General features: G+C 47.5%; 1 protein-coding gene across 3 annotated transcripts in view; it reads left to right on the forward strand.

The window, feature by feature from the left end:
* Positions 1-1,953: 1,953 nt before the first annotated feature.
* The window catches only part of EDC4 (enhancer of mRNA decapping 4), a 40,347-nt gene continuing 16,601 nt past the window's right edge, over positions 1,954-25,699 (forward strand). For 2 of the 3 annotated variants that reach the window (XM_075160836.1, XM_075160838.1), the window contains exons 1-17: positions 1,957-2,115; positions 6,173-6,329; positions 7,367-7,478; positions 8,616-8,715; positions 10,279-10,468; positions 11,531-11,678; positions 12,211-12,315; positions 13,220-13,329; positions 13,916-13,999; positions 14,561-14,656; positions 15,752-15,854; positions 16,322-16,502; positions 18,356-18,428; positions 18,878-18,969; positions 19,631-19,827; positions 24,685-24,773; positions 25,482-25,635. In XM_075160836.1, the coding sequence (XP_075016937.1) occupies positions 2,037-2,115; positions 6,173-6,329; positions 7,367-7,478; positions 8,616-8,715; positions 10,279-10,468; positions 11,531-11,678; positions 12,211-12,315; positions 13,220-13,329; positions 13,916-13,999; positions 14,561-14,656; positions 15,752-15,854; positions 16,322-16,502; positions 18,356-18,428; positions 18,878-18,969; positions 19,631-19,827; positions 24,685-24,773; positions 25,482-25,635 (2,070 nt within the window). In that variant the 5' untranslated portion in view covers positions 1,957-2,036. Of the gene's footprint in view, positions 2,116-6,172; positions 6,330-7,366; positions 7,479-8,615; positions 8,716-10,278; positions 10,469-11,530; positions 11,679-12,210; positions 12,316-13,219; positions 13,330-13,915; positions 14,000-14,560; positions 14,657-15,751; positions 15,855-16,321; positions 16,503-18,355; positions 18,429-18,877; positions 18,970-19,630; positions 19,828-24,684; positions 24,774-25,481; positions 25,636-25,699 lie in introns of all 3 variants that reach the window. The other variant, XM_075160837.1, reaches the window with a different exon arrangement.

The raw sequence follows: 25,699 nt of genomic DNA on the forward strand, positions 1-25,699 counted from the left end.
TTGCTTTGGCTACCTCGCATCTGCCCGGTGAGGTAATGTTTATGAACCTGAAACTCTCAAACTGAAAAGCACTTGATAGTTCTACCGATGAAGGCAGTTCAGGTATGCCCTTGGCCGCACAGGTTCTTTTTCCCTCCCTCTCAGCAGCTTTAGAACAGAGACCTCTAGCTCAGTTTTTAACATTGACAGGTTGGTTCTCAGCTGATGTATTTTACCAAGGCAAAAGCCTAAAAGAATACACAAGGATGACAATAGTCATGGTAGCCTGTAGTTGATCTTCATGACATCTTTATGTTCCCCCTCAAAGCTAAACAGGACAGCCCTATTCTCTTCATAGGCAGGCACACGGGATGTCAATCCAGCGCTGCCCTCCCGGAGTTTGTATCCAGCTCTAAAGCCCTGGCCAGACTCGTGCTCCATGTTGTCTTCCTAGCATCCCTTCATCATCGTTTGAGCTGGCTGGTAGAATTGCGTTTGCTGTGCAGGTTTTTACAGCGTGGTTGGCTGTCATGTATCTTCCACCCTGGAGGTGGCGGTGTTCCACCAGGGAAGGGATTTATTAGATTAATCTTTCCAGCATATGAGATATGGCACGGGAGCAGCATCACGTTCGCTTTACCTTCAGACCTCACTAAGCCATTGGGCCCTGGTTTTCAAGGGGTTAGCATGCCTCGCTGAGCTCGCTTTCGAAGTATGTGAACTTGGCGTTTCCCTTTTGGAGACATGTCAGGGTGGGGCGTGCTCAAGCCGGTCAGTTCTCAAATCCGGCTGCTTTGGCGCTTGAATTGGAACGGAGCTTTCTTGGAAGCTGATGTTGGGCCCTGCTGTTGGATATTGCAGCATTTTCATATATTCCCTCTTTCAAACGTAGGACTGTTCTGTTGCTGCTTCTATGCTATAAAAGTTGCGCTCAAAATTAATCACTTGAAGAGATTAGCTCTTTCAGTAGAAAGAGGCATTTTGTGTGGTTGCTGCTAAGCAAGGATCCTGCTATTGTAGCTCCAGATCTCCAGAGACGGCAGATCTGCTCACATATATTGCACCTCAAAAGTGACCTGCGGGCATCAAAAATATTGGAAGAGGAGGGAGGGTCTAAGAATAGGTCTGGCTTACAAACCTGGCCCTGCAGAAGGATTTAGGTCGTGAGACAGGGTAGTCCTTTGAATAACAAGCTCAATGAGCCGAGAGAGAGCTTGCTTAAACGTCAGGTTCAAGGAACAATACGTGTGGCAGGTGTTAGTTTTTAAACTATCTAAAATTAGATTCTCTCGGGCCGTTTTAAGTTCAAAGCAGTTATCCTCCGAAATTGGTCTTTCTGGGGCTCTTTTTCCTGCCTTTCTCCACGCAGTCATTCACTGCGGGTCCCTTACCTGCAGGAGGCAAACACCAGTGTTTCTACATCAGCATTGCTTAGTATTTTTGACGCCCGCAGGTCACTTTTGAGGCGCAATGTATGCCAGCAGATCTGCCGTCTCTGAACTCTTCTTTCTCGCACCCATGTTTGCTGCAAGTGGTGGACCGAGCCCCGGCAGCCCCCTCCCGGGCCAGGCGGCCTGTGGTCGGCGGGAAGGCGGGGCGGCTTAGGGGGTTATTTCTCCCCCCAAACCAACCTGACTTGGCCCTTTGTGAGCGGGACTTCAGGCGGCCCCTCACGGTGCTGCGCGTAGCGGGGAATCCATTGGCGCCCGAGGGGGCCCGGGCCGCGCAGGCCCTTGAGGCCTGCGGCAGCCGGCTCCCCCTCAGCGCCCGGGCTGGCGGCAGCGGGCCGCCGGCGGAGTCCCGGCCCCGCGGGGAGGAGGAGGGGGGCGGCGGGGGAGCCCCCAGGCCGCGGGTGGGGGCCGGGGCCGCCGGTCCTGGCCCTGACGCCCGCCCCGCCCGGGGCTGGCTCCGCCCCCGCCGCGCCCGGAACCCTCCGTCCCGGCGGCGGTTTCCGCCCGGCGCACCAGGCCCGGACCGGAGGCGGAAGCGTGGGCGGCGGGCCGGGCCGGGGCAGCGCGGTGGCGGTTGTGCGGGCGGCGGGAAGCGGGCCGGGCCCCATGGCCTCCTCCTCCAGCATCGACATCGAGGACGCGACCCAGCACCTGCGGGACATCCTCAAGCTGGACCGGCCGGGAGGTGAGGGGCCGGGACCGAGGGGGCCGCCGCCGGCGGGCCTGGGTGGGGCCGCCGCTCGGGGCCGGCGGCCGCGCTGCCCTGTCCCGGGCCAGGGCTGCGGGACCCTCCTCAGCCGGAGCGCCGCGGCTCCGCCGTCCGTCGGGCTGCGCGCCGGGGCCGCGCCGGGCCCGTCTCCCTCGGGGCACCGGTGGCATCGCCCGCCGCCGGCTCCGTCCCGCCCAGGGCGAGGGGTATCCCGCTGGGCCCTGCCGCTCTCCCCGAAGAGCCCCGGAGCCGGCGGGGAGGTGTGTGTACTAGCCAGGCAAGGAGGGGAGCCAGCGACCCAGCCTGAGGAGCCTCGCTTGTGGGAGAGGGGTTTTGTGGCTGAGCAGAGCGGGAGCAGTTCGGCCCCAGAGCTCACCGCTGCTGCGGGGCTCTGGGCTCCTCTTATCCCGGAGAAATTGCCGCTGAGAACTGAACAGCACCGACCTCCACTCAAGTCTCCCTCCTTTGCTAGGAATGTTTTGAGTTTTTCCCCAGGTGTCTCACTGGGCTGAGTGGAAGGGGCTGTCAGGCCTCTCCGAGGTCGGTGCCATCCTCAAACCTGATGAGGTAATGGTCTGAAGGAAACTGAGACCACGAATATTTTGCAAAAAATCCCTTAGCCTCTGGGTAGAGGACAGAATTTATGCTTGTGTTGTGCTCCTGTTGAGGAAAAGGCAGGAATAACATAGCTTTAAGTGTCCTGAGAGTCAATACGAATGTGCTGCTTCCAAAGCAACTGCCACATGTGGTGCCTTTGGCCAAAAGGATGAGAGGTTGGATGCGCCATTGTTGTGAGAGGGGTGTAGAGGCAATGGGGTGATGGAGCAAACCTGCAGGAAGCCAGCTTTGTTAGTTTTACTACCCACAGAGAAACTTCTTATTACTTGAAGTAGTTTCTCTTGTTTCTGGAGCACTTGGGTGCTCCCAGATTATAATTCTTAAAAGAAAATACATTTTTCCTTCACAGTGCAGTGCTCTGTACTTGAAAGACTGAAAGGAGAACTCAGTGCAGGGATGGGGAACACTTGTTTCACAGCAATTTCTGAACTGAAATGTCATGGTCAGGAAATGGGTGGAGTTGTTTCTCTTCTCTCAGGGTGATGTGACTTTCCCCTGAAGCAGCTTCTCTTGCTGAAGCAAAGGAGTTATTTACTGAGTATGGCTTATTTATTTTCATTTTTCTTCTTTCCTATTCATTCTCTTTATACCTTCTCTGTCAACTCTAGTGCACAAGGCGGCAGTTGAGAGGAAAAGGAGCAAATGGACAGTAAGTCAAGCAGTAAGGAACCTGTGGTTGTTCTCGGCAGAAATCACTGCCTGGGTAATAGCAAATAGACTTGAAAGAACTGGACGTAATAAAGTGAAGAGCAAGAGTACATGTTTGTTAACTGAAAGCCCCTGAAAATCCTGTTAGGATGTCAGAGGAAAGGGAAACGGGAGGATCCTTCAAGGCTTTTGAAAGAGAATAGCAGCAGCCTCATGAATTGCATGTGTAGGACGAGTCTTGTCCGGCATAAAGTTGCTGTGGTCAAGGTCCTCTCAAGTTCTAGTTTCTGTTGTACCCTGGGTTTCATTTACAGATTTTAGTATCTGTCAGAGACTAGTGTAGCTGCTTTCCAAGGCTATTACCACTAAGAAAGCTTTGTTGTACTACGTGCATGTAGCTGTGAGCAGCATAATGTTACTCTAGGTGCTGTCCAGGCAGATGACAAGAAACACTTCCCGCTCTAAAGAGTTTACAACTGTCATAACACTCTTTTTAGTTCTGCTCGTGAAAATGCGATCCACCACCAGAGTCTCTCATGACACAGTTTTCTCCCAGTTTCGGCAAACATCACCCACTGCTTCAGAAGCCCTTGCCCTTTTTTGTTGCCCTCAGCAAGGGGGAGCTGCATGATCAAACCGTGGACCTCCCGGCTGGGGCACTGGGGCTGTCAGTGCCAGCGCTACGGAGGAAAGTCCCTGCTGGGGCTGTGGGCAGGATCCTTCAACCCCCGCTGAAATATTTGCTGATAACCAGGTGTTACGTGGGCTCACCCTGCTCGTCTGACGTTTGTCAGGGAAGCGGTCTGTTCAGTACGAAGTAGCATCCCCTGGTGCAGGTGGTGGTGGGAGCAGGAGGAGTTCAGTATCTCAGCTCTGATTGCTCCCGCGTTCCTGCTCTTTGGAAAGGTAATGAATACGACCGCACTGCTTTCCCGTGAAGGCCTAGATCTACTAGTCTAGGTTAACGTTTTGTTTTTGGTCGTGTACCTACTAAACGCTCGGCCTCTTCCCTTCTTTTATGCCTTCAGGACTGTGTGCAGGCAGCACCTGTGCTTCTCTGGCTCCCACTAAGACAGTGATGGGCTAAGCCCATTCCTAAACTTCGGTGTATTGTTGTGCCCATCGGCCTCTGGGGAGTGTTTCCTCCTTCCCTCTCCCATGGAGCGAACGTCACTGTCCTGCTGTCCATAAAAGAGCAGAGATACTTAACGTGAGGCATTCCTGTTACCGCAAATAGAGCAAAGAATGTATCGTCTTTCTCTGGCAGCCTGGATGCTTTTCTGTAGTGAATATTTTCCTGCTTTTGGTTGCAAAGGATAAATTGCAGTCAATTGAAGTTGGTGCAACTGGACAAGCACCTGCCACATGCTATAGGAATAAGGGGCGCATCTTAATCTTGCAGCAGCAAGCACAGCGCAAATGTGTTAGGTGGTTACAGGCCACATTCCCTGGCCTGACGTTTCCTTGTGCTGTGTGAGTGCTGCCGCTGTTTTCTTGTTGCAGTGCGGGTAAACTGAGGTGGGCACCCAAATGGTCTCTGCATCGGGATGCCCTGTCGCTGCACAGGCTTTTTGTGTCCGTAGTGTAGTTGCTGATTTAATGACTCTGTTCATAAACAGGCAAGTTGTGAATATTCTTCTGGCAAATGAATAATAGTCGCAGTTACTTCTGAAGGCAGCAGCGCTCATCCTGGTACGTTAAAGCCTGTTTGGTAACTGAAAGCCTGCCTTGCTTTCAAAGGACGTGCCTCTTGCCTACAGTTATGTTGGGTTTGTTACGTGTGCCACTAACAGTGAAGCTTCTGGTCCTGGGAGCAGCCATTTTGCAAGAGCTCAGCAGCCGTTGTTACCTGGCAACAGTATACGAAATTTCAGTTTTCAAAACCAGTGAAAATTTCAAGCGAGGATTTTGCTGAGACAGGAGGCTTTGACTTCGGTGTACTGACGTGTAAGTGCAGATGGAGTGGGCTTGCTCCCCAGTGGGGATCGTCAACTATTTTTCTTGCTAGTGAAATAGAGAGGAGAGTCTCCTTCACCCCGTTACATCTGTCCCCTTCAGAAGGCATGGAGGCCACCAGGCAACTTGTGCTAGGCCAAATCTATGAAGTCAGGGCACATGCACTCTTCAAAGCACAGCTGAAACTCTGAACAAATGGTTGCTTTATGCAAAACTTGAGTGCTGTAAACTTCTATGTGACTAGTCGACCAAGGGAAGAATATGGGAATGCCGTAGGCACAGCTGCGCGGTTTCATAGCCAAGTTACTCGAACACCTGGACTTTGAGGTCAGGTCTCAGTCAGAAGCCAGTTTTGGAAAGTAACAAATGTATTATTTCCAGCCAACCCCAAATGTTGCAGCTAACCACTCTACTGCTGGACTTCAGAGATCTCTCTGCAGGCACGAGGGTTAGAAATGGCCCTTCAAGAACCCTTTGGTCTGGCACTTGATTCAGTAAATCTGAATTACCAACTTACCAACTATTTGCTCCTTGAACCTCTAAGTTCCTTGTACCTGTTCTTTGGTGTTTTTCTGGTCTGCCGGGATTGCTTGTGTAAGAAAAGAGCTACGACTTCACTCTTTTGTGTGGAGATAAATTTCTTATGTGGAAGGTCTCTTGCACATCCTTTTTGGAGAAGAATACTTTTCCCAACCAATTCTACGTGACAGACCAGTAGAACCTGTCAGAAAACATCTGGAGGTAGTGTATTTCATGCAATGCTATTTCTTTTAAATGGATATTGTGCACGGATGGTCATGCTTTTCCCTAGGTTCAGTGAACGAGAACCAGAGACAGTCAAATTCGTATAACGGAGACCTGAATGGACTGCTGGTGCCCGATCCCATCGTGGCCGGAGATGGACCTTCTTTGGCTAAGCCAGTGCATCGCAGCATTTCTCTGGGAGCCCTGCAAGAGAAGCAAGTCATGTAAGTTTTGTCAAAGAAAGGCTGAGAGTGAATAGAAAACAGTTAAAAATTAGTTATGGTGAGCCTGGACAGGCATGCTGGGAATCTGGCAGTGAGTTTTACGTTGAGTTCAGGTGGCAGTTGTGAGTCCATGCTATTGCTCAGAGCTTTTGTAGCTTTTGTGATGCTGATGCATGGAGCGTGCCATCCCTGCTGCTCAGGAACTGAAGAATATCAGCAGAGCTGTTCAGGGAGAAGGGGAGCAGGACTGGTCGCATGGCGGACGTTGCAAGTCAGGATGGAGGTAGATTAGCAGAGTTCTGGGTGGAATTTAGCGTTCTCATGTAGACCTCCAGCCGGACTCTTTCAGGGACTTATATCTCCGCATAACTTAAAACAGGACAAATGATCCTGAGCTAGATTTCTACCTAACTCTTTGCTGAGTTGTGCGTATACATCGGTGTGTTTTGGACAATACATGTGCTTTTACTGCTTATGTGCAAGAGAACATATGCATATAGAATACTTTGGATTTGTCGTGGGAGTAATAATACAAATCCACATCAGTCTAATTAGTGTAATGCTTGGCTTCATGTGCTGACTCTCAACATCAGAGCTCATGTAAATAGCTTTTGGTTGGGTTCTGTGGTCATAGTTTTGAGAGAGGATGCTGTGAGAACCATGAGCAGGGTGCATTGTTGTTGATGAGGTTCAACTGGTTGGCTTTGGTCTCTTTGCACCTTCCAATGTTGGGCAGTAGTCACGGCTACTTTAACCAAATGTAGTCCTGTGCTCAAGTCAAATAGGCTAGTGGACTGCGAGAAGAGACTGGAGGTTTTTAAGCTGAACAAACCAGGTGTTTGGTGCTCTCAAACCTGTGACGCGTGGGGAAGGGAGACTCTTAACTGAAAGTAGTTTCTGTTTTCAGTTCAAACCTGCTAGATGCACAGATACTCCTTCTGCATTGCTGTTAAAATTATGAATAGTAAATATCTGACCTCTGTTCTCTTCCTGTGAGTCCTGTCTGATTTTTTTTTTCCCTTTGTTTTTCTTAAAAGCTGCCTTTCCGGTGATGACAGCTCCACTTGTGTAGTGATATCAGCAAAAGATGTGGAGATAGTGGCCAGCAGTGATTCCAGCATCACTAGTAAGGCCAGAGGGAGTAACAAGGTAAGGAGCAAGAGAAAGCATAGTTCTGTCTCTTTTTTTAGTTACATCAGCTCATGCCTGAATATTTTAAACAGAAATTACTATCTTCTTTCCTGTGTTATAGGAGCTTGTAAGTAGGTAGAAGTTTGTCGCAGAGTTTAGCAAGGTGGGGGGGAAATTGGAGGGGTATCTTGTAGCTGATTGTTACTGTTATTCCAGAGTCTGGCCCAGTTATCATCTAATTTTCAGGAATAAGTCCATGATCTAAGCGGTAGGTTCCTGGGAAAGTGCCCTTCCTTCACAAACAAGCTTTTCCTGCTGATTGTTTCTTCACTGGAAGGTCTTCACTAGGAGGGAGGGTTGCTCTTGGTAGCTTGCTAGCCTCAGTCCTGCTGAGGGCTCCACCCAGCAGATCAGAGCTGCAGAAGAACCAATATGCTGCGATTAGAACTAGTGCTGTAGCAGAGTACTAAGACATGCTGAGAACAAGTGCTAATTGTTCTAGGAGAGAGAACTCTGGTCTTGATCCTCTCGGCACTTTTTCATATTATATCATTTTGTTTCTTGATGTGCAGTGAATTAAGGGACCACAGAGATTGTAAATGAATACTGTACTATGTTATCATTGTTTTTCATAGATAATACTGAAGATAAAAATGAAAGGGAGGATCACTGACGTAGTTTTCATAGTATTTCTTAACTCTTTGCTCGCAGAGACAATGCTTATCAAATAAGACCAGGACTCTCAGTTTCTTGGAAAGCAGTATTAAAACTAAAAAGCAAGTGCCCATGTAGCAAATGTGTTTCTATATTTCAGAAAAGTTTCCAAGAACTGGGAATCCAGACACAGCGCTAACAAAGAACTGTAGTTTGCTGTAGTTGCAGGGTAGAGTGTTGTTCTGCAATGTGACAAATTCAGTGAGTTGCATTCCTTCTTGCAATGGAAGGAAATACTCATCAGCCTCCAGAACTTTGAAGGTTCGGGGCTCTGCTGCCTGGTACTCAATGTGCAATACTTCCTGCCAGCTGCTGCTTCTAGTAGTTTCCTATTAAGCATTACAGATCTTCCCTGGAGGAAATCGTATCTTTGGCAAGTTTGTTCCAGGAAGAAGTTAATTCCAGACACTTCTCATATTTTGTTTTCTGTCTCTTGAGCAGGTGAAAATACAGCCTGTTGCTAGATATGACTGGGAGCAGAAATACTATTATGGCAATCTGATAGCTGTTTCCAACTCTTACCTGGCTTATGCCATTAGAGGTGAGATACCTTCTTGTCTTGGATGTGATTTGTATTCTTTTGCTCTGTGTATCTCTAAAGAGGCAAAGCTTGCATCAGAAGAAGGTAAATGGCAACAATTGAAACACTTCTTGGAATACCAAGATCAGGGTGCTGTTGTAGTGGGAGTATAAGTGAAGCTGGAGCTACAGGGGAGGGAAGAGTTGGTGGTGTAGGGGAGTTTCCACTGAGAAGGAAAGCTTTTCTGAAGCTAGAAATAAAAGAAGGAGAAGGACTCAGTGGGGATGGAGGAGAAGTTGCAGGATTACATTGGTTTCACTGGACAGTAAGCTGATGTTCAGATTACACCTCTAATTAAATATTTCTGCAGTAAACAAGCTTGTGTGTAGCTAAGCACAAAAACAGCCCCGTGGTAATTTGAGCAGATAAATGTTTGCGACGGATTTGCTTGCATAAATTTAGAGTTGAGTTTAAGGCTAAATTTAGAGGAGCCAAAGAGCAATGCAGATGCAGTGTATTCTGCAGTAGGAAGGGAGAGAAAAGCAGAACAATGCAGGGAAAGGTTGTTTCACAACATACATGAAACAAATGAACACTTAGTCATCTGCAATGTCTCTTTCTGCTCTCATATAAGCACACAGTGTTTGGGGCTCTTCCCTTTCTTCTTAGTTCTAACACCCATCAGTTTGTCTGGCCTTTTATGAAATCTACTACTCCGCTTTTGTGGTTTTTTTCCTAGCTGAGGTTATTTTAGAGCAGCTTTAGGGTGTCTCACCCTTTTTTAAAGTATTAAAGCTTGGGTGCAGTAACACTATGGAAAGCTGAGTGGTCTGGTAGGGCTGGCTTGGGCACCAAGAAGTGGAAACAATAGGGTCTCCATAAGACTGCCTGCTTTATAGCGATGTTTGTCTGAAATGGGGAAGTTGGAAACTTTGCTTGGTATGTGCATGTTCTTTTCGTCATGCAAGCCAAAAAGCAGTACTTTTTGCCAGGTGAGTGTTTATGCTTTTTACGTTCTCCTTACAGAAGATATATGTGAGCTACCTGCCTCTCAGTGACTCCTTTTCTCCACTTACTGAAAATGAAATTGCAACTAAAATTAATTCACTGTCACTGGAGGTCAGTCTTGGAGGTTTGGTAGCTTTGTCATGAGCTCGGGATAAAGGTTTAGGCCTTACATTTAATGAAGGCATCTTTCATGAGAATAATCCCGGGAATCACGAGAAGTCAGCTTCTGTTGACTTTTTAAGTAGAGCAACTTAGAATTTGAGATGCTCAAGAAATTGTGGAAGATACGGGGGAATTAAACTGCCCCTTTCAAGGCAGGCAAACTCTTTCTTGATGCTGCTGTTCCAGTCTTCTGCACCAAAGCTGAAAAGTGCAGGGAAACTTTGTGCATGTATCCTGGGTCTTGAAGGAGCTTGTTAACATGGTACCTATTGATAGGGGTTTTCAGTCTGTTGCCAGTGACAGCTGATGGCAGGATGGGCGCTGGGAATGACAAGCCGACGGCTGGAAACGAAGGCAGTCCTGTGGGGAAACAGTACAGGTAAATGATGACTTCTCCCTCTGTCTTTCCTGCAGCTGCCAGTAATGGCTCCGCTATGGTGCGAGTGTTGAGCGTCAGCACTGCTGAGCGGACCTTGCTGAAAGGATTCACAGGCGGTGTGGCAGACCTGGCTTTTGCTCATCTCAACTCCAACCAGCTGGCGTGCCTGGATGAGGCCGGCAACCTTTTTGTCTGGCGCCTGGCCATGGATAAAGAAAAAATCCAGTATCTTGTCAAAATATGCCTCATAACGGTTTTTGTGTAATGGTTAGATGTGAATGCAGCCTCAAAATTGCAACTTATTTCATAGCCTTTTCAGAATAGCAGCTTGCAGGGTGAAGGTCAGTAGTTCTGCCCCTTGCAGAGTACCAAATCAATCAACCCGTGCCTGTATTCAGCACAATCGTTATGTGAAATTGCATGTAACTTGAAATTCTAGGAGTGACACCTCAGTGGTCCTTCTGCTCCAGGCAAAAGTAATCGGTGAGAAGTGTCAGTCTGTACTAGCTGGCCTTACACCTGGACAGTGTCACCGCGACCACGTGACAAAGCTTTTTACTCACGTTTGTCTGGTTCTAGCTCTTTTCCTCAGTTACTTTTCTGGGGAAGAGGATGTAATACTTCCCTCCCACTCACTATCTTCCTTCCAAACCTGTGATCCCTCTTCTTTTGCTGGTCCTGAAATTTATTTTCAGTGTTTGATTAATTGCCCTAAATCTTTTCCTTTTAATTGCTAGGAGTGGCTGCTCAGTGCTTTTGGGAAGCACGTCAGCCTGTGGGATATGTCGTCTTAGGTGGTGGCTTCTTAATTTTAATTGTATACCATCATTTCAGAAGTAACTGGAGCAAAGGTGGTTGTAGTTGTTCAAGATCTGATTTGTATGGGTGGACCAGAGCACTCAGCCTGGGGCAACGTGGTAGCTTTTCTGTCTTTCTGTGGTAGTGTTGCGATGCTAGCTGAAATCATTTAATCTGTCCATTAGCAGTCACGTGGATTGCACATTCAGGTGTGTGTGTGTGCTCCTGTTGTGCTTATCCTGTCCCTGTCTGCAGCCTGCAAGAGAAAATTATGACACTCTCAGCTTTTGTAAGCTTAACCTCTTCTGCCAGTGAAGAAATGCTAGCTTGCCACCTTTCTTAGCAGAATCCTTTTATCTGATTTCTTTTTGAATCTCGATCAAAAAAATCTTGAGGTTTAGTGGTATTTATTGGAGGACCAAGCCTGAAGAGGTTATTGCTGAGTGTCAGCACTGCCAGAATGTTGTGTTTCTTAACCGTGGTGATCAGAGAGGAGATCTTGGTTAACATCAAGCGACCTGACAATACCCCGTTGAACACCTCTCGAAGAATCATCTGGTGCCCTTTCATCCCAGATGATAATGAGGAGAGCGGTGAAGAGGGAAGTCAGACATTGGCGTTGTTGCACGAGGACAGGGTAAGGAAACCTTGCTTTTGAAACGTTCTCCCTTATTAGAGGGAGAAATCTAATGAAGGAAAGAACCGATGTGGTTAAGAGAAGTAAAGGCTCCTGTCTAGTCTGTGCTGGGGATCCTCCCATAATATGAAATGTGGGATTCCTCTCTTCCGAGGAGAGGTCATGCTGACCTTTCTCCAGGGCTCAGGAGGAAGGAAAGCGATAACTTCTGCTCACCATCGCATAGCGGGACCGCCAGAAACAATGTGGAGGGCCAGAAGCATCACTCATCTGCTCAGGCTGAGCCAGTTCCCAGGGGAGGGGGATTGGTGAGCCACAACTACAACTGCCAAGAGCAGTTCCATGTACTTAGGTATAGCTGGATGTCAGGAAAGCATCTAATGGCCAAACTGGGTGGAAATGGGAAGGTTTATGTCACATACTTGCCATTGGGCTTGTATGTCAGGATGTAAGATAAGGATATAAAATTGTCTACTGGATCAGACCAGTAGTTGTAGAAGTAAACCTGCGTGCCCACATGTTTGTTTTCCAGGCAGAGGTGTGGGATTTGGACATTATCCGAACGAACAACAGCTCCTGGCCGGTGGAAGTGCCTAGCATCAAAGAAGGCTTCATCGTAGTGAAAGGCCACAGCACGGTATAAGCCTATTTTGCTTTCTTTACTGCCATCACGTAGGTGATCGCCACAGATCACTTAGGTTTTCTTTGGGTTATAGTGTCTCAGGAGCTGCAGTTCTTAGCACAGTTGGCTGTAAAAAACCCAGTTTCTTACCCATCCACACTGTCACCCACAACCTACTGGCTATGTACACACACTATGGGTAAGTAACCTTTGTTTAAAGAGCCAAGGTGAATTTGCTTTGAAAATGGCTCTTGAAAACACTCTTCTGTATTTCCACGGGCCTGTTTGACAACCTGGGCTGTATTTCAACTGTTTTGTTATATCTTCTGGTAAATGGAACACTTAGCACGGCAGCAGTTTACTGCTGGATGAGAAGGGGAAAATTAAGCCCGATGTCATCTTTATTCTTCTGTGATTTCCCTAATGAGTGTAGTTATATCTGTGAGTACAGTGGACCAGGACTGCAGCTGAGTATCCAGTAGCTGATATTTTGAATATAAAAGAAACAACTGGGAAGAGTGCAATTTCACTTCTTGAACAGGATGATGACAAAGTAATTGTATAGCTTAGATGAAACAGTTATGATTGTGAAACAATGACTGTGAAAAGCCAGAAGACCCCAAACCAAAATGAGCTCTGTTCATAACTCGAGTAACAGTGGGAACAGTAGCAGCACAATCCATTGTACTTAAATTTGCTGTCTGGAAAAGGTGATTGTTAATTATTATTACAAAAAAGTGTCCTGTCAATTCTTCTGTGAAGGGTTATGTTGCCTGGTGACATGTCTGTTAGAAATCACTCTGACCTCATGTACTATCAGACTGTTAGTCAAATTCCTGTTTGAAGAGAGTACTCTTTCTCCATGAAGAGCTATAAAATCACTTTTCTGTGTCTTTTTTTTTTCCCCCTCTCTGTTTAGTGCCTGAGCGAGGGAGCACTTTCTCCAGATGGAACTGTGTTGGCCACAGCAAGCCATGATGGTTTTGTCAAATTCTGGCAGATCTACATTGAGGGGCAAGATGAGCCAAGGTAATTGGAGAATTAGAAAGTTAAGGATCTTGGAACAGAGAGCAGCATTTTCTCTGTGAGAATTTCCTTGTTACAGAATCACCTACGATGGTCATTCTCAAGACATTATAAAGATACAGGGTGAATGTTTGTAAAGTAATTTGTTGCAGAATCAATGTTGTATCACTGAATATCATGTATGCTCAAGGTTTGGTGAACTTAGGAAAAAAGCAAAGAGCTGTGTCTGGAAGGTGGAGTTCTGTGCTTTGCACAGGCTGTAGTCAAACTCTTTTGCACTGTCCCTGTAAATGCAGAAAGCTGCTCTGAGCTGTTCTTCTCAGTGTTGACTTCTTTTACGTATTGTGCCCGTGTTAAGTCACCAAACAAAATACCAACACATGATTTCTTTGCTTTTTGGTCACAATCTATGGCTGCGTGGGCTGTGACCTTATTTTATATAAGCCTGTAAACAGCTACAAGCTGATAACCCTTGGTGGTTGCTGACTTAATGCTGTCTTTGGACAAGGGGTAATGCGTTCAGCACCCATCTTATATATTGCTTATTTACTACTCCCTGCACACTCGATCTTTTCTGATTCTTTCTTAGGTGTCTTCATGAGTGGAAACCCCATGATGGTAGGCCTCTTTCCTGCCTGCTTTTCTGTGACAACCATAAAAAACAAGACCCAGAGTAAGTCCCCAATCCTGTCCTTGGATTGGCAAAGTTTAGTAGTGTCTTTTACCTCCTCCTTTGGAGGGTTTCTTGTAACTGTATTGTACTTGTAAAAAATTAGCGTTGTGGCTGGAGCAAGTCCTGTCCTCTTTGTAGTCAGTTTTCTAGTGATGGAGAAATAAATAAGGCTCTGGAGCACAGTATAAAGTGACCTTAATTCTAGTGTCAATTCCATGAAAGCAATGAAGAGTCTAAACTGATGAGTCCTTTCAGGTTTGTGGTATGGTCAGTTTTAACTGGCCCGTTATCCTCCAAATTTCTACTGCAGTTGGTTAAAAAGTAACTGTTTTGTTATGGTTTTTTATTCTTTCTTCAGTCAATTGTGGCCTTAAGGTTCTTGAGAGCTCTGAGAGCTATAGTGGTTTCTAATCTGCCTCAGAAGCAGAGATTTTCTGGGAGCTTTAAGACATGATGGGGCAAAATCAGCTATGGGCAGCTTGTGAAGAATTTTTCTGTGAAATGTCCTTATGGGAAGGACCAGATCTTCTCCAAGAGAACTTAATTCTGTTGTGCCTGCAGGGTTCCCTTCTGGCGATTTCTCATCACAGGAGCAGATCAGAATAGAGAACTGAAGATGTGGTGCACTGTGTCTTGGACTTGTCTGCAAACTGTCCGGTAGGTGTTAAATGCTGACTCCCCTGAAGGGTTGGATTTACTTTGAGCAGTGGATCGTAACAAAGCTCTCAATTTCCAGGTATACTCACTTTGCAAAGGTTATCCTTGATCTCCAATGGAGTCTCCAGTGGCCCCAGTTAGAGCCTCTTTCGTTGCCAGTGTGACCTATCTGTTGAAAGCTGTCACGGCTGTGACAGACTGTCAGGTCAAGCTTTGGCGGTGCAGGGGAGGTCGGTCCCCTTATACAGTCTCCTTGGTGTTACCAAGACCTGTTGTCTTCACTTTGGTCTGTAGAGCGTAGGCATACCTGTAACATGAGGAGAGGCATTCCAAATTGCGCTCCCTGAGAACTTTCTTCTGTAAAAATACTAGATATTCAATAACCAATCTAGGACCTCTTCCTCTTATTGCTTTTTTCTGATTTAAATAATGAGAGGCTGCTATGTTGACAGAGCTTAAGCAGTTATACAAAGCTTATTTGCCAAGCCATATAGGTCCAGAAGTTCAAATTCCGCTTTAGTCCATCCCTCCACTCAACTTGTTATTTTGCTATATATTTTGATATATTTTGTAGCCAAGTTACCAACTTGGTTTTACTTTTCTGCTGGTGGATCATGGCCTCTCTGATCATACGCACGTGTAAGGCCACTTCTGAATTGCCCTCTTAAAATGAGAAGAATATGGCATACAGCTGAGTGCTGCTTTTTCCACCTCCTACTACAGAAGGTCCAAAACCTATAGAAGGGTTATTTTCGTTTGGCAGATTTTTATTTTTAAATCTGTAGCATTGGCTCTTGTCCTCCTATGAATGTGGAACATGTTAAGTAATGACAAACTGTCATCTTTCATTTAAATATTCAGAATCTATATCTAGATCCTATTCTGTGATCTCCTTGCTGGTCTCTTAGCTGAAGTCAGCACTGATTTCTGCAATGATGTTTTTGTTCTAGCGGGTGGTTGCACTGTAATATGGCCGTAAACTCCTTAAGATGTTTTGTGGGGTTTTTTTAACTCATGCAGTTTCATAGCAGTTGTTCCGGTTGCGCTAATCTACCTTGCTTTCTGCACCCCTCCACCTCTTGTTTGTGGATCTAGCTTTTCTCCTGACATCTTCAGCTCCATGAGTATTCTTCCCAGCCTGAAAGTATGCCTGGACCTCTCCGCTGAATATCTGATACTGAGCGATGTGCAGAGAAAAGTAGGTGGTTCATTTTATTGCTTGCTGTGTGGGTAATGCTAACAGAAGGAGAAATGACCATCTGCGTGACTGATTCTGCTGCCTAGGTCTAGGATTTGCGTGTTAGTAGCTAAAAATGAGAGGTTGGCCTCAGCTATTTCACCGTAAAATGACAAATGGTAACAATTCAGCTGATTAATCTGAGGAGCCTTAAGGATTATTTCTTGTCCTAGACTAAAGCTTTCATTTGGAGACACCTGTGTCTGGCACAGTAGGACTGAGTTCCTGATCAACATTGACTCAGAGAGGAGTGTGCTTCTTGTGGTTCCCTTGGGTGTTCTGTTTCAAATTTAAATGGCCCAGGCTTTATTCCTCATGTTATTTCCATTGTTCCAAATCTCGTTCAGGTGCTAGGCTTCGTAGTCCACACACACGTACGCATGGTCTGCTCTGAAAGCCTAGTGACTTACTGTTTTGGATTCTTCCAGGTCTTGTATGTGATGGAGCTGATGCAGAACCAAGAGGAGGGCAAAGCTTACTTCAGCTCCATCTCCGAGTTCCTCCTTACCCACCCAGTCCTGAGCTTTGGCATCCAGGCGGTGAGCCGCTGCCGGTTAAGGCACACTGAAGTGCTCCCAGCAGAAGAGGAAAACGACAACTTGAGTGTAGGTAGGTGATGAAGAGAATTTGGCTGCTGTGAGATCAGGATTTCTTTCCTGACTGATTCTGGCTTTCTCATGAAAGGCTGGCTCTCTTCTCTTAGTCTGTATGAAGTGCATCCTGTGCAGCTAGAATACTTGAGGGAAACACAGTAGAGTTGGTTACAAGGGGTCTCTGGAGGTCTCCGGTCCAAGCTGCTGCTTGAAGCAGGACTGTTGCTGGTGGCGGATCAGGTCACCTATGGCTTCATCTAGTTGTATGTTGAAGGCCCCCAAACATGACACTTCTGTCTTTGCTCCGGTGCCCTGTTCCGGGGCTGCACCCCTTCCTAAGGAAAACGTTTCTTAATATTGAACCTGAACCTCCCAACCCAGGTTGTAGCCATTGCCCCTTACCACACAGAAACTTCGCTGAGGTGTTTTTGTTATTTAAAAAAAACATACCAGGGCTGTGTGGGCTTAAGTGACTGCAAGTGACGCTCTGGTTAAGGTACAAGATTAGCTGCTTGGTATCTGAGGCGAAGTGCTTTTGCGGTCGCGTAGCGACGTTGCCCGCAGCAGAATGCAGGGGACAGCTTCCTCTGGCAGTGTCGGGCTGTGTCTCCCTCCAGCACGGTTTGACGCGGGCTCACAGGAGCAAAAGAGTTCGTGGAAGAACTGGCAGGATATATTTCTGTGACTGCTTGTCTGAGTAAACTGTAATTAAACATCAGAGGTGTGAGCATGTGGTCTGAGAAACCAATTGGTTGCTTCTGAGTCGTGCTGCCTGAGCTGTGACAGATGTGAGGACAGTACGCAGTCTGAGTTGAGGGAAAGGGTGGGATTCTTCTCCATAACATCTGGAAGGCATATTCCCAAGCCACAAAGCTTCTTGCTACAGAAATGAACAAATAACTCTCTTTTTAGAGAGAAACACATGAGATACCTTCTTCTGGCTGTTACCACAATAAACATGATAGTGAATCCTGTGGAGAACTGTCCCATGTAGGCATTCCTTGATCACTGCCTCTCTTCGCTGTTGGTTTGCTCCCGCTCTCCTACCTTTCTGTAGGAAAGATTTGGAACAACATCAACATATATCCTGTTAGAAAGATACAGCTGGACTGATAGTCCAGGAATGATGTGCTTCCCTACGCCACCTCTTGTATGTAATTTTACTTAATTCATGTTGCTGTCAATATTAATGGCGTTGCTCTGAAATGCAGAAGCAAAAATGACGGATACATGTAGCAAGTCAGGAGCAGGCTGGGACTGAAGCTTCGGGTCCCTGATTGGTGCTCAGATAATTAGGACAATTTGCATAGGAATGCCTAATGTCTTTTTTTACGGGGAGTTAGATTTATCTTTTCTGCTCAGCCTCCTTAGCTTTGTTAGCAGTGAGACTGATACAGGTGTTGAGTGCACGTTGCCAGTGCTGGCTCATGGGAAGTTATTGCAGAGCTCTTCATAACTACAGGTGTTTACAGCCAGGAAGGATGGTTAAGCCCTAGTCTGCACTTCTGTATGATACAAGCTAGTGTGTCTCTCTTAAAATGTATCTAACCAGTCACTTCAACAGCCAGAACAAATCACTGGCAGTTCCAGACCTTGGCTTCCTCCTCTTTACCTGGTGAGTTTTTTTTTTTCTCTTCCTTGAGGCTTATTTGACTGGATTAGGGCAAATTTGATTTCTCTCACATTGAAAAGTAAAGGGAGCATAGGATACACTTTCCCTTAACAGGGTGAATGTACCTCTGAAGTGGAGAAGTGATGAAGCTGTATCATGCTGGCTCTCTGCTGCTGGTTGATCTGCTGTGATGTTTTTCTCGTAGTTTGTCTGCAGTTTCCATCCAACTTCATATTTTGCTTTTGTCTCGTTTACAGAAGGTGCTCAGGGAGCTGGGGCTGTTGAATCAGCAGCAGGCGTGCTGATAAAACTCTTCTGTGTGCACACCAAGTGAGTAGGCGCAGCAGCTATCATGGGCAGCTGTCTACGGTCATCCTAATCCTGCACTGACCTGTAGAAATTTAACTTACCGATTCCTTTTGCTCATAACAAAAACTGCTTGGACCCGTAGAAACTTCTAGCTGTGCTGTGTTCAGTATGGCCTTACCAGGAAGTAGCCCTGCATGGCGCTGGGGCAAGCTAGTATTTTGTCGCCATGAGTATGCAGTGACTTAAGAGTTGTGCTCACGTGTAAGTGCTGGGAAACATCTTTCGAATACCCTGAATGCCAGCACTGGTTGGCACAGCTGAACGAGATCAGCTTCTGCTTCTTCTGTCATGGGCAGAAAGCGCTAACATGTATTATTCCAAGGGAATCAGTTCCGTGAAGAGGAATCTTCTAAGCATTAGACTTCTCTTGGTGATTCATAAACTAATCAGAGATGCCTGCTTTTTTTCAGGGCCCTACAGGATGTGCAGATTAGATTCCAGCCTCTTCATAGTCCTGACATGAGTGCATCCATGCCTTCCCACGGCTCTCATGAAGAATTTGGTGAGCGTTTGTGTTAAATAGATCTTCAGTGTTGCGGAGCCTTTAAAGGTTGTTGGAGGGGGCGCAGCAGGAGAGCAGCTTTGGGTGCCTCTTTGTAACAGAATAGAGTGGTGTCATTGCATAAAGGGTTCTGAATATGGACTAGCTCTGAAGCAGGCCACTTGATTAGAGCCCGGTGTGAGTATGGAGCATGGGGACATGTTAGCCTGGGAGTGCTAATGCTTTGTGCACACTTGAGTTCACCTTCCTAGGTGATTTGGCACTTGGGCCAGAAACTTGACGTTTGTCTCTTGTCAGGTGGAAGAGATCACAGTGACACCAGGGCTTTGGGATAGAGGGGACTGGGCTGTGTGTAGCATGCTCTTTCAGTTCATTCGCCATTCTGGGATGTGGCTGTTAAACTGGCCTTGCATTTAGGGAAGAAAGGAAGCTTGGATCTCTTATTACCAAAGCCTGATAACATCCACTGTTTAGCCTACAAAGAGTACCATGACATGGGATTTGCCTGGCCCTTAGCTTTGATTAGGTTGTTGCAGGGTTTTTTCACGTTCTTTTGGAATCCGATATGGCAGGCAATGGCCTAAGTTCATACTTTGTGGAATTAAAGCTTCAGCTTTTGGGGGAAGTTCGTGTGAATTGATTCGTATTTCTCCCTTGGAAGCCTTTCCAGACCACATGGCTGATCTAAGCACAGAAGGGCTGGGATCTGAAAAAGGATCGGTGCATGGCTCTCAGCCAGACCTGCGGCGTATTGCTGATCTGCCTGTACCAGCAGACTTCCTTTCTCTCTCAAATGATGCCAAACCTAAGCTGATGACTCCAGATGCGTTCATGACACCAAGTACATCTCTTCAACAGGTAACCAGAGAGCAGCACTGTTATTGGTGATAGAAGGGGTGGGTTTGGATTTTGATACTCGTGGAAACTTTTTCTAGGCAGTAGTGACTCTGATGGGCCAAAGTAGCTGAATGCAGAGCACACAGGAAACTCTGCAAGTAACCAAACTGAGTAAAGACATCTTGGCACATCTAAAATGCTAAGCTGACCTAAGCTTGTGTTGCGAGTGCTATGTATAGCTGCAAAACTGCTGACGTAGCTGTGTTGTGTAGAAATACGGGTTTGCTAAATAATAGACTGTATCTAAGTTGGGAGACTGGTTTACACATGTTGTTTGGGGTTGTGATATAACTATCTATAGTGGAAGAAAATATGCCATCTCTGCATATCGTGTCTGATGGGATTCTGTGGGAATGCGTGTCTGAAATGATCAGGTAGGTACATGGGACTGTAACATCTTCTGCACGAGATCTGCAAATCGTCAATCCAGTAGCTTGGTGGGGTTTTTTTAATCTAACACAGCAGGCCTTAACTTGTACAGAAGGCAAGTCTTCTGTGCTTGCGCCAGGGGTTTCGATATCAGGAAGCATGTGAAGCGTTCCTCGGGATTTGGTGGTCTCTGCAAAGGATAGCAAAGTGTCTTGGTGAAGAGCCATCAGCCAGCATTTACTCCTCAGTGGAGCTCTGATGGAGCAGTCAGAAAACACTGAATTCCTTTTAATGCTCTGTCACATGTGTGTGGCCAGCAGCGCTGCATCATGCACCGGTGGGTCCTGCTGGGCATTTCCAGAGGCTGCCTGGCACTGACAGTGTGCGTCTGCCTAACTCAGCGCAGGTTTCTGCTGCCCCTTCTTGTGATGCCAACAAGCAGAAGTGCAGGAGCTCGCTGTTTCTTGGCCACTCTGCATCCAAGTGTCATGTTAGTTTGTCTTAAACCCACTCAGATATTCCTGCTTTATAGCCTGCTTCTGTACTGAATTTGTACTGAATCTCTGTACTGAATTTGTGACTCTGTAGTTTTCTCCATGTGCTTTTAGAATGGGAGTAGACATAAGTTAAAAAGTATTTTTAAAAGTGCATTCTTTAAGGAAAGTGATCTGCAACTTAATTGCAAGGTGTGGATTCCACTAGTGAGAAGCTGTGCTGTTTGTGTTTCGTCTGCCTTCCTGTGAGACTTTAACTGTCAGCAGTGACTTGCCGTGCTGATACCGTTCTTGCAGGCAAGGAGGAGAGTGCTTGTGAGCAGCCTCCACGTACACATCCTAAGGCAGGGCTTCCCCTCCAAGGGAGGAACACATGGTTGTCACCGCAGCTTGAATGTGTACTGGAGGAGCCTGGATGAGGATGGACAGCACATGAAGATGTATAGAAATGCAGTTCGTGCTGAGTTGGCTAACGAGAGAGAGCCACCCTGGTGACAGCTTGGGGAGCCAAGAATAAATTAAACTCCTCCTAAAGGTTTTGATGTTGCTGGCAAAGTTGCTGAGTGTAGGAGTTAATTCTGTGCCTGAGGGTGGGTAGCCTTCCCAATGCAAAGATCATAGAATCATAGAATAGTTTGGGTTGGAGGGAACCTTTAAAGGTCATCTAGTCCAACCCCCCTGCCATGGGCAGGGACATCTTCAACTCGATCAGGTTGCTCAGAGCCCCGTCCAACCTGACCTTGAATGCATCTACCACCTCTCTGGGCAACTTGTGCCAGTGTGTCACCACCCTCAGCATAAAAAATTTCTTCCTTATATCTAGTCTAAATCTACCCTCTTTTAGTTTAAAACCATTCCCCCTTGTCCTGTCGCAACAGGCCCTGCTAAAAAGTCTGTCCCCATCTTTCTGATAAGCCCCCTTTAAGTACTGAAAGGCCACAATAAGGTCTCCCCGGAGCCTTCTCTTCTCCAGGCTGAACAACCCCAACTCTCTCAGCCTTTCCTCATAGCAGAGATGTTCCATCCCCCTGATCATTTTCGTGGCCTCCTCTGGACCCGCTCCCACAGGTCCATGTCTGTCCTGTGCTGGGGACCCCCGAGCTGGACGCAGCTCTGCAGGGGGGTCTCACCAGAGCAGAGCAGAGGGGCGGAATCCCCTCCCTCGCCCTGCTGGCCACGCTGCTGGTGATGCAACCCAGGATAGGGTTGGTCTTCTGGGCTGCGAGTGCACATTGCCGGCTCATGTCCAGCTTTTCCTCCACCAGTACCCCCAAGTCCTTCTCGGCAGGGCTGCTCTCCATCCCTTCATCCCCCAGCCTGTGTTGATAACGGGGGCTGCCCCGACCCAGGTGCAGGACCCTGCACTTGGCCTTGTTGAACCTCAGGAGGTCACATGGGCCCACTTCTCCAGCTTGTCCAGATCCCTCTGGATGGCATCCTGTCCCTCAGGCGTGTCGACCGCACCACTCAGCTTGGTGTCATCTGCAAACTTGCTAAGCGTGCCCTCGATCCCACTGTCTATGTCACTGATGAAATATTAAGCAGTACTGGTCCCGATACGGACCCCTGTGGGACACCACTCGTCACCGATCTCCATCAGGACATTGAGCCATTGACCACTACCCTCTGGATGTGACCATCCAACCAATTCCTCATCCACTGGGCAGTCCACCCATCAAATCCATACCTCTCCAGTTTAGAGAGAAGGATGTTGTTGGGGACCGTGTCAAAGGCCTTACAGAGGTCCAGACAGACGACATCCGTAGCCCTTCCCATGTCCACTGATGTAGTCACTCCATCATAGAAGGCCACTAGGTTGGTCAGGCAGGACTTGCCTTTGGTGAAGCCATGCTGGCTGTCTCGAATCACCTCCCTGTCCTCCATGTGCCTTAGCATAGCTTCCAGGAGGATCTGTTCCATGATCTTCCCAGGCACAGAGGTGAGACTGACTGGCCTGTAGTTCCCTGGCTCTTCCTTTTTTCCCTTTTTAAAAATGGGGGTTATGTTTCCCCTTTTCCAGTTAGCGGGAACTTCACCGGACTGTCATGACTTCTCAAATATGATGGATAGCAACTTCATCTGCTAGCTCCCTCAGGACCCGTGGATGGATCTCATCGGGTCCCATGGACTTGTGCACCTTCAGCTTCCTCAGATGGTCTCGAACCTGATCTTCTCCTACAGTGGGCGGCTCTTCATTCTCCCAGTCCCCGTCTTTGCCTTCTGCAGCTTGGGCGGTGAGGCTCGAGCACTTGCCGGTGAAGACCGAGGCAAAAACGTCATTGAGCACCTCTGCCTTCTCCGAATCCCGGGTAATCAGGTCTCCCATTTCATTCTGGAGAGGGCCCACGTTTTCCCTAGTCTTCCTTTTATCCCTGACGTACTTATAGAAGTTTTTCATGTTGCCCTTGATGTCCCTGGCCAGATTTAATTCTATCAGGGCTTCAGCTTTCCTAACCTGATCCCTGGCCACTCGGACAATTTCTCTGTATTCTTCCCAGGCTACCTGTCCTTGCTTCTCCCCTCTGTAGGCTTCCTTTTTGTGTTTGAGTGTGTCCAGGAGCTCCTTGTTCATCCATGCAGGCCTCCTGGTGGTTTTGCCTGACTTCCTCTTTGTTGGGATGCATCGCTCCTGAGCTTGGAGGAAGTGATCCTTGAATATTAACGAGCTTTCTTGGGCCCCTCTTCCCTCCAGGGCTTTGTCCCATGGCACTCTACCAAGCAGATCCCTGAAGAGGCCAAAGTCTGCTCTCCTGAAGTCCAGGGTAGTGAGCTTGCTGTGCGCCCTCCTCGGTGCCCTACAGATCTTGAACTCCACCGTTTCATGGTGGCTGCAGCCACGGGTGCTCTTGAGCTTCACATTCTCCACCAGGCCTTCCTTGTTGGTGAGACAAGGTCCAGCATAGCACCTCTCCTCGTTGGCTCCTGTACCCCTTGGAGGAGGAAGTTACCATCGACGCATTCCAGGAACCTTCCAGATTGCTTATGCCCGGCTTGTTGTACCTCCAACAAATATTGGGGTGGCTGAAGTCCCAAGGGAGCAGAGAGTTGTTGTTGATGGGGTGATGGTTGCACATACTGTTCACTGCAAGGAGCAGCTCACTCCTCAGTTTAAACAGGGTAACTGTTCAGTTTAAACCTGGTTTTTCGCTGCTACCTATTTAATGGCAGGCTTTTTCCTGCTGGCACCAGCACCCAGGAACACCGTAGGATGGACACAGCCTTGAGTTTATCTCAATCTCTGCCATAAGCACTGTCAAGCGTAAGAAGCTTGGCCACACCGACTTTCCCAGCTGAGTACTTAGAATCATAGGATGGTTTGGGTTGGAAGGGACCTTCAAAGATCACCCAGTACAACCCCCCTGCCATGGGCAGGGACATCTTTCACTAGACCAGGTTGCTCAAAGCCTCGTCCAACCTGACCTTGAACACTTCCAGGGATGCTTGTGTGCTTATGTTGGTGTTCTCTGTAGGTGTTTCTTGGTAGCCAGAAGCAGCAGTGGGGGCCAGCATACCCCACTGTGCTCTTCACTGCTAGCCAGTGAGCAATACATCTTCTTGTGCATTGGAGCATTCTGCTTCCACGTATGAGCAGTGCAGGACCTAAACCCTAGACTCTGGCCTCGCTAGTGGCAACAGACCTTGACAAGAGCAGTCCAGCTCAAAGAACAAAATGGGGGGTCTGGTGCGGAGCCCTGCAGAATGCCACTTTGTTTTGGGAGAGCAATTGCTCAATAAAAGCAATCGTGGTTCGTGTGATGAGGATGTATTGGGGCTTGCCTTCGACCAGCGCCTGAGCACCCTAGCAGTACAACTCAATGTTGTTTTTTTTTTTTTTTTTTCCTATTCCTTCTTCATCAGAGACTCTTCAGGAATTCTTTTGGGGCCAGCATTCTCAGGTTAAGTTCTGCTGTTGGACTCTTCTGTCACATCCTGACCGCTGTGTGTTTTCTTACAGATTGCTGTATCTCCAGGCAGCAGCGTCAGTTCCCTGACTGCAGTCACAGCCATGAGTAGCACTTCTGTCACAGATGCCTCTATGCCCAGGTAACGAGCGCATGTATTAAATAATATATCTGCAGCTGAACTGGTATGGTGGTGCAGAGCTGTAGTGTGTCTTGTAGGAGAGGAGATTGTAACCAGAGTTAGAAACTGGCCTGAGTCCCAACGTCCCTCTATGGGCAACTGTTTGCATCTCTAATGAAGCTTGGAGCATGCCTGTTGTCATCCAAGGGGCCAACAATAGTGTTTCATTTGTGCCTCATAGGGATTCTCTTATTGCATCTCAGTTTTGTTGCTTTACATGCTTCTCCCAAAGGGCTGTCGTTGTTTACAGGTAAGAGAACACTGCAGCCACCAAGGACAGGGAGATAATTGGGACTGTTAGGAAAATCTTACTAGTGTTGTGGTGGGTTGGGCTGCATAACAGGTGAAAACTTCGCTTCTCGGGCCTGAGAAAAGGACAAAGATCTATCCCGTAGTGTCCTGTTTCTCCCTAAACTCTGTTTTTTTTCTTTTTTTTTTCCACCTGGTATCTCTTTGGGCTTTATGGGGACAAGGAGATGCAGGTGCTAGTTGACAGGGAGTAGCTGACCATGGTGGAAAGGGCGAGGGCTTGGAGGACAGACACTAGTGAAGTTTGGGTTGGGCTCCTCCATTGACCTATGGATCCCGTCTCCTCACATGGCGTGTTTGATGCAGATCTGTATCATTAGGTTGGCCTGCTTGATTTGTTCGTGTCTCTGTTTTCTGCAGGCCATCAGAAGACTTGACTGTGAGCCCCAAGATGCAGCTGGACACCAGCCTCACGCTGAGTAGCAGTAGCAGCAGTCTCCAGACTAGTCCTAGGAGCCATTCCGTTCTTATCCCAGGCCTTCCTGACAAGCTAACACCAAAGGCACCTGTTCCAGTAAGGCTCCAAATGCTGCTCCCTTCCTTCTCCTCGTGAGCCAAGAGACCTCTCTCTTTGGGCC

Source organism: Calonectris borealis, chromosome 12 (genome assembly GCF_964195595.1).
Source record: "Calonectris borealis chromosome 12, bCalBor7.hap1.2, whole genome shotgun sequence".
NCBI classification, from domain to species: domain Eukaryota; kingdom Metazoa; phylum Chordata; class Aves; order Procellariiformes; family Procellariidae; genus Calonectris; species Calonectris borealis.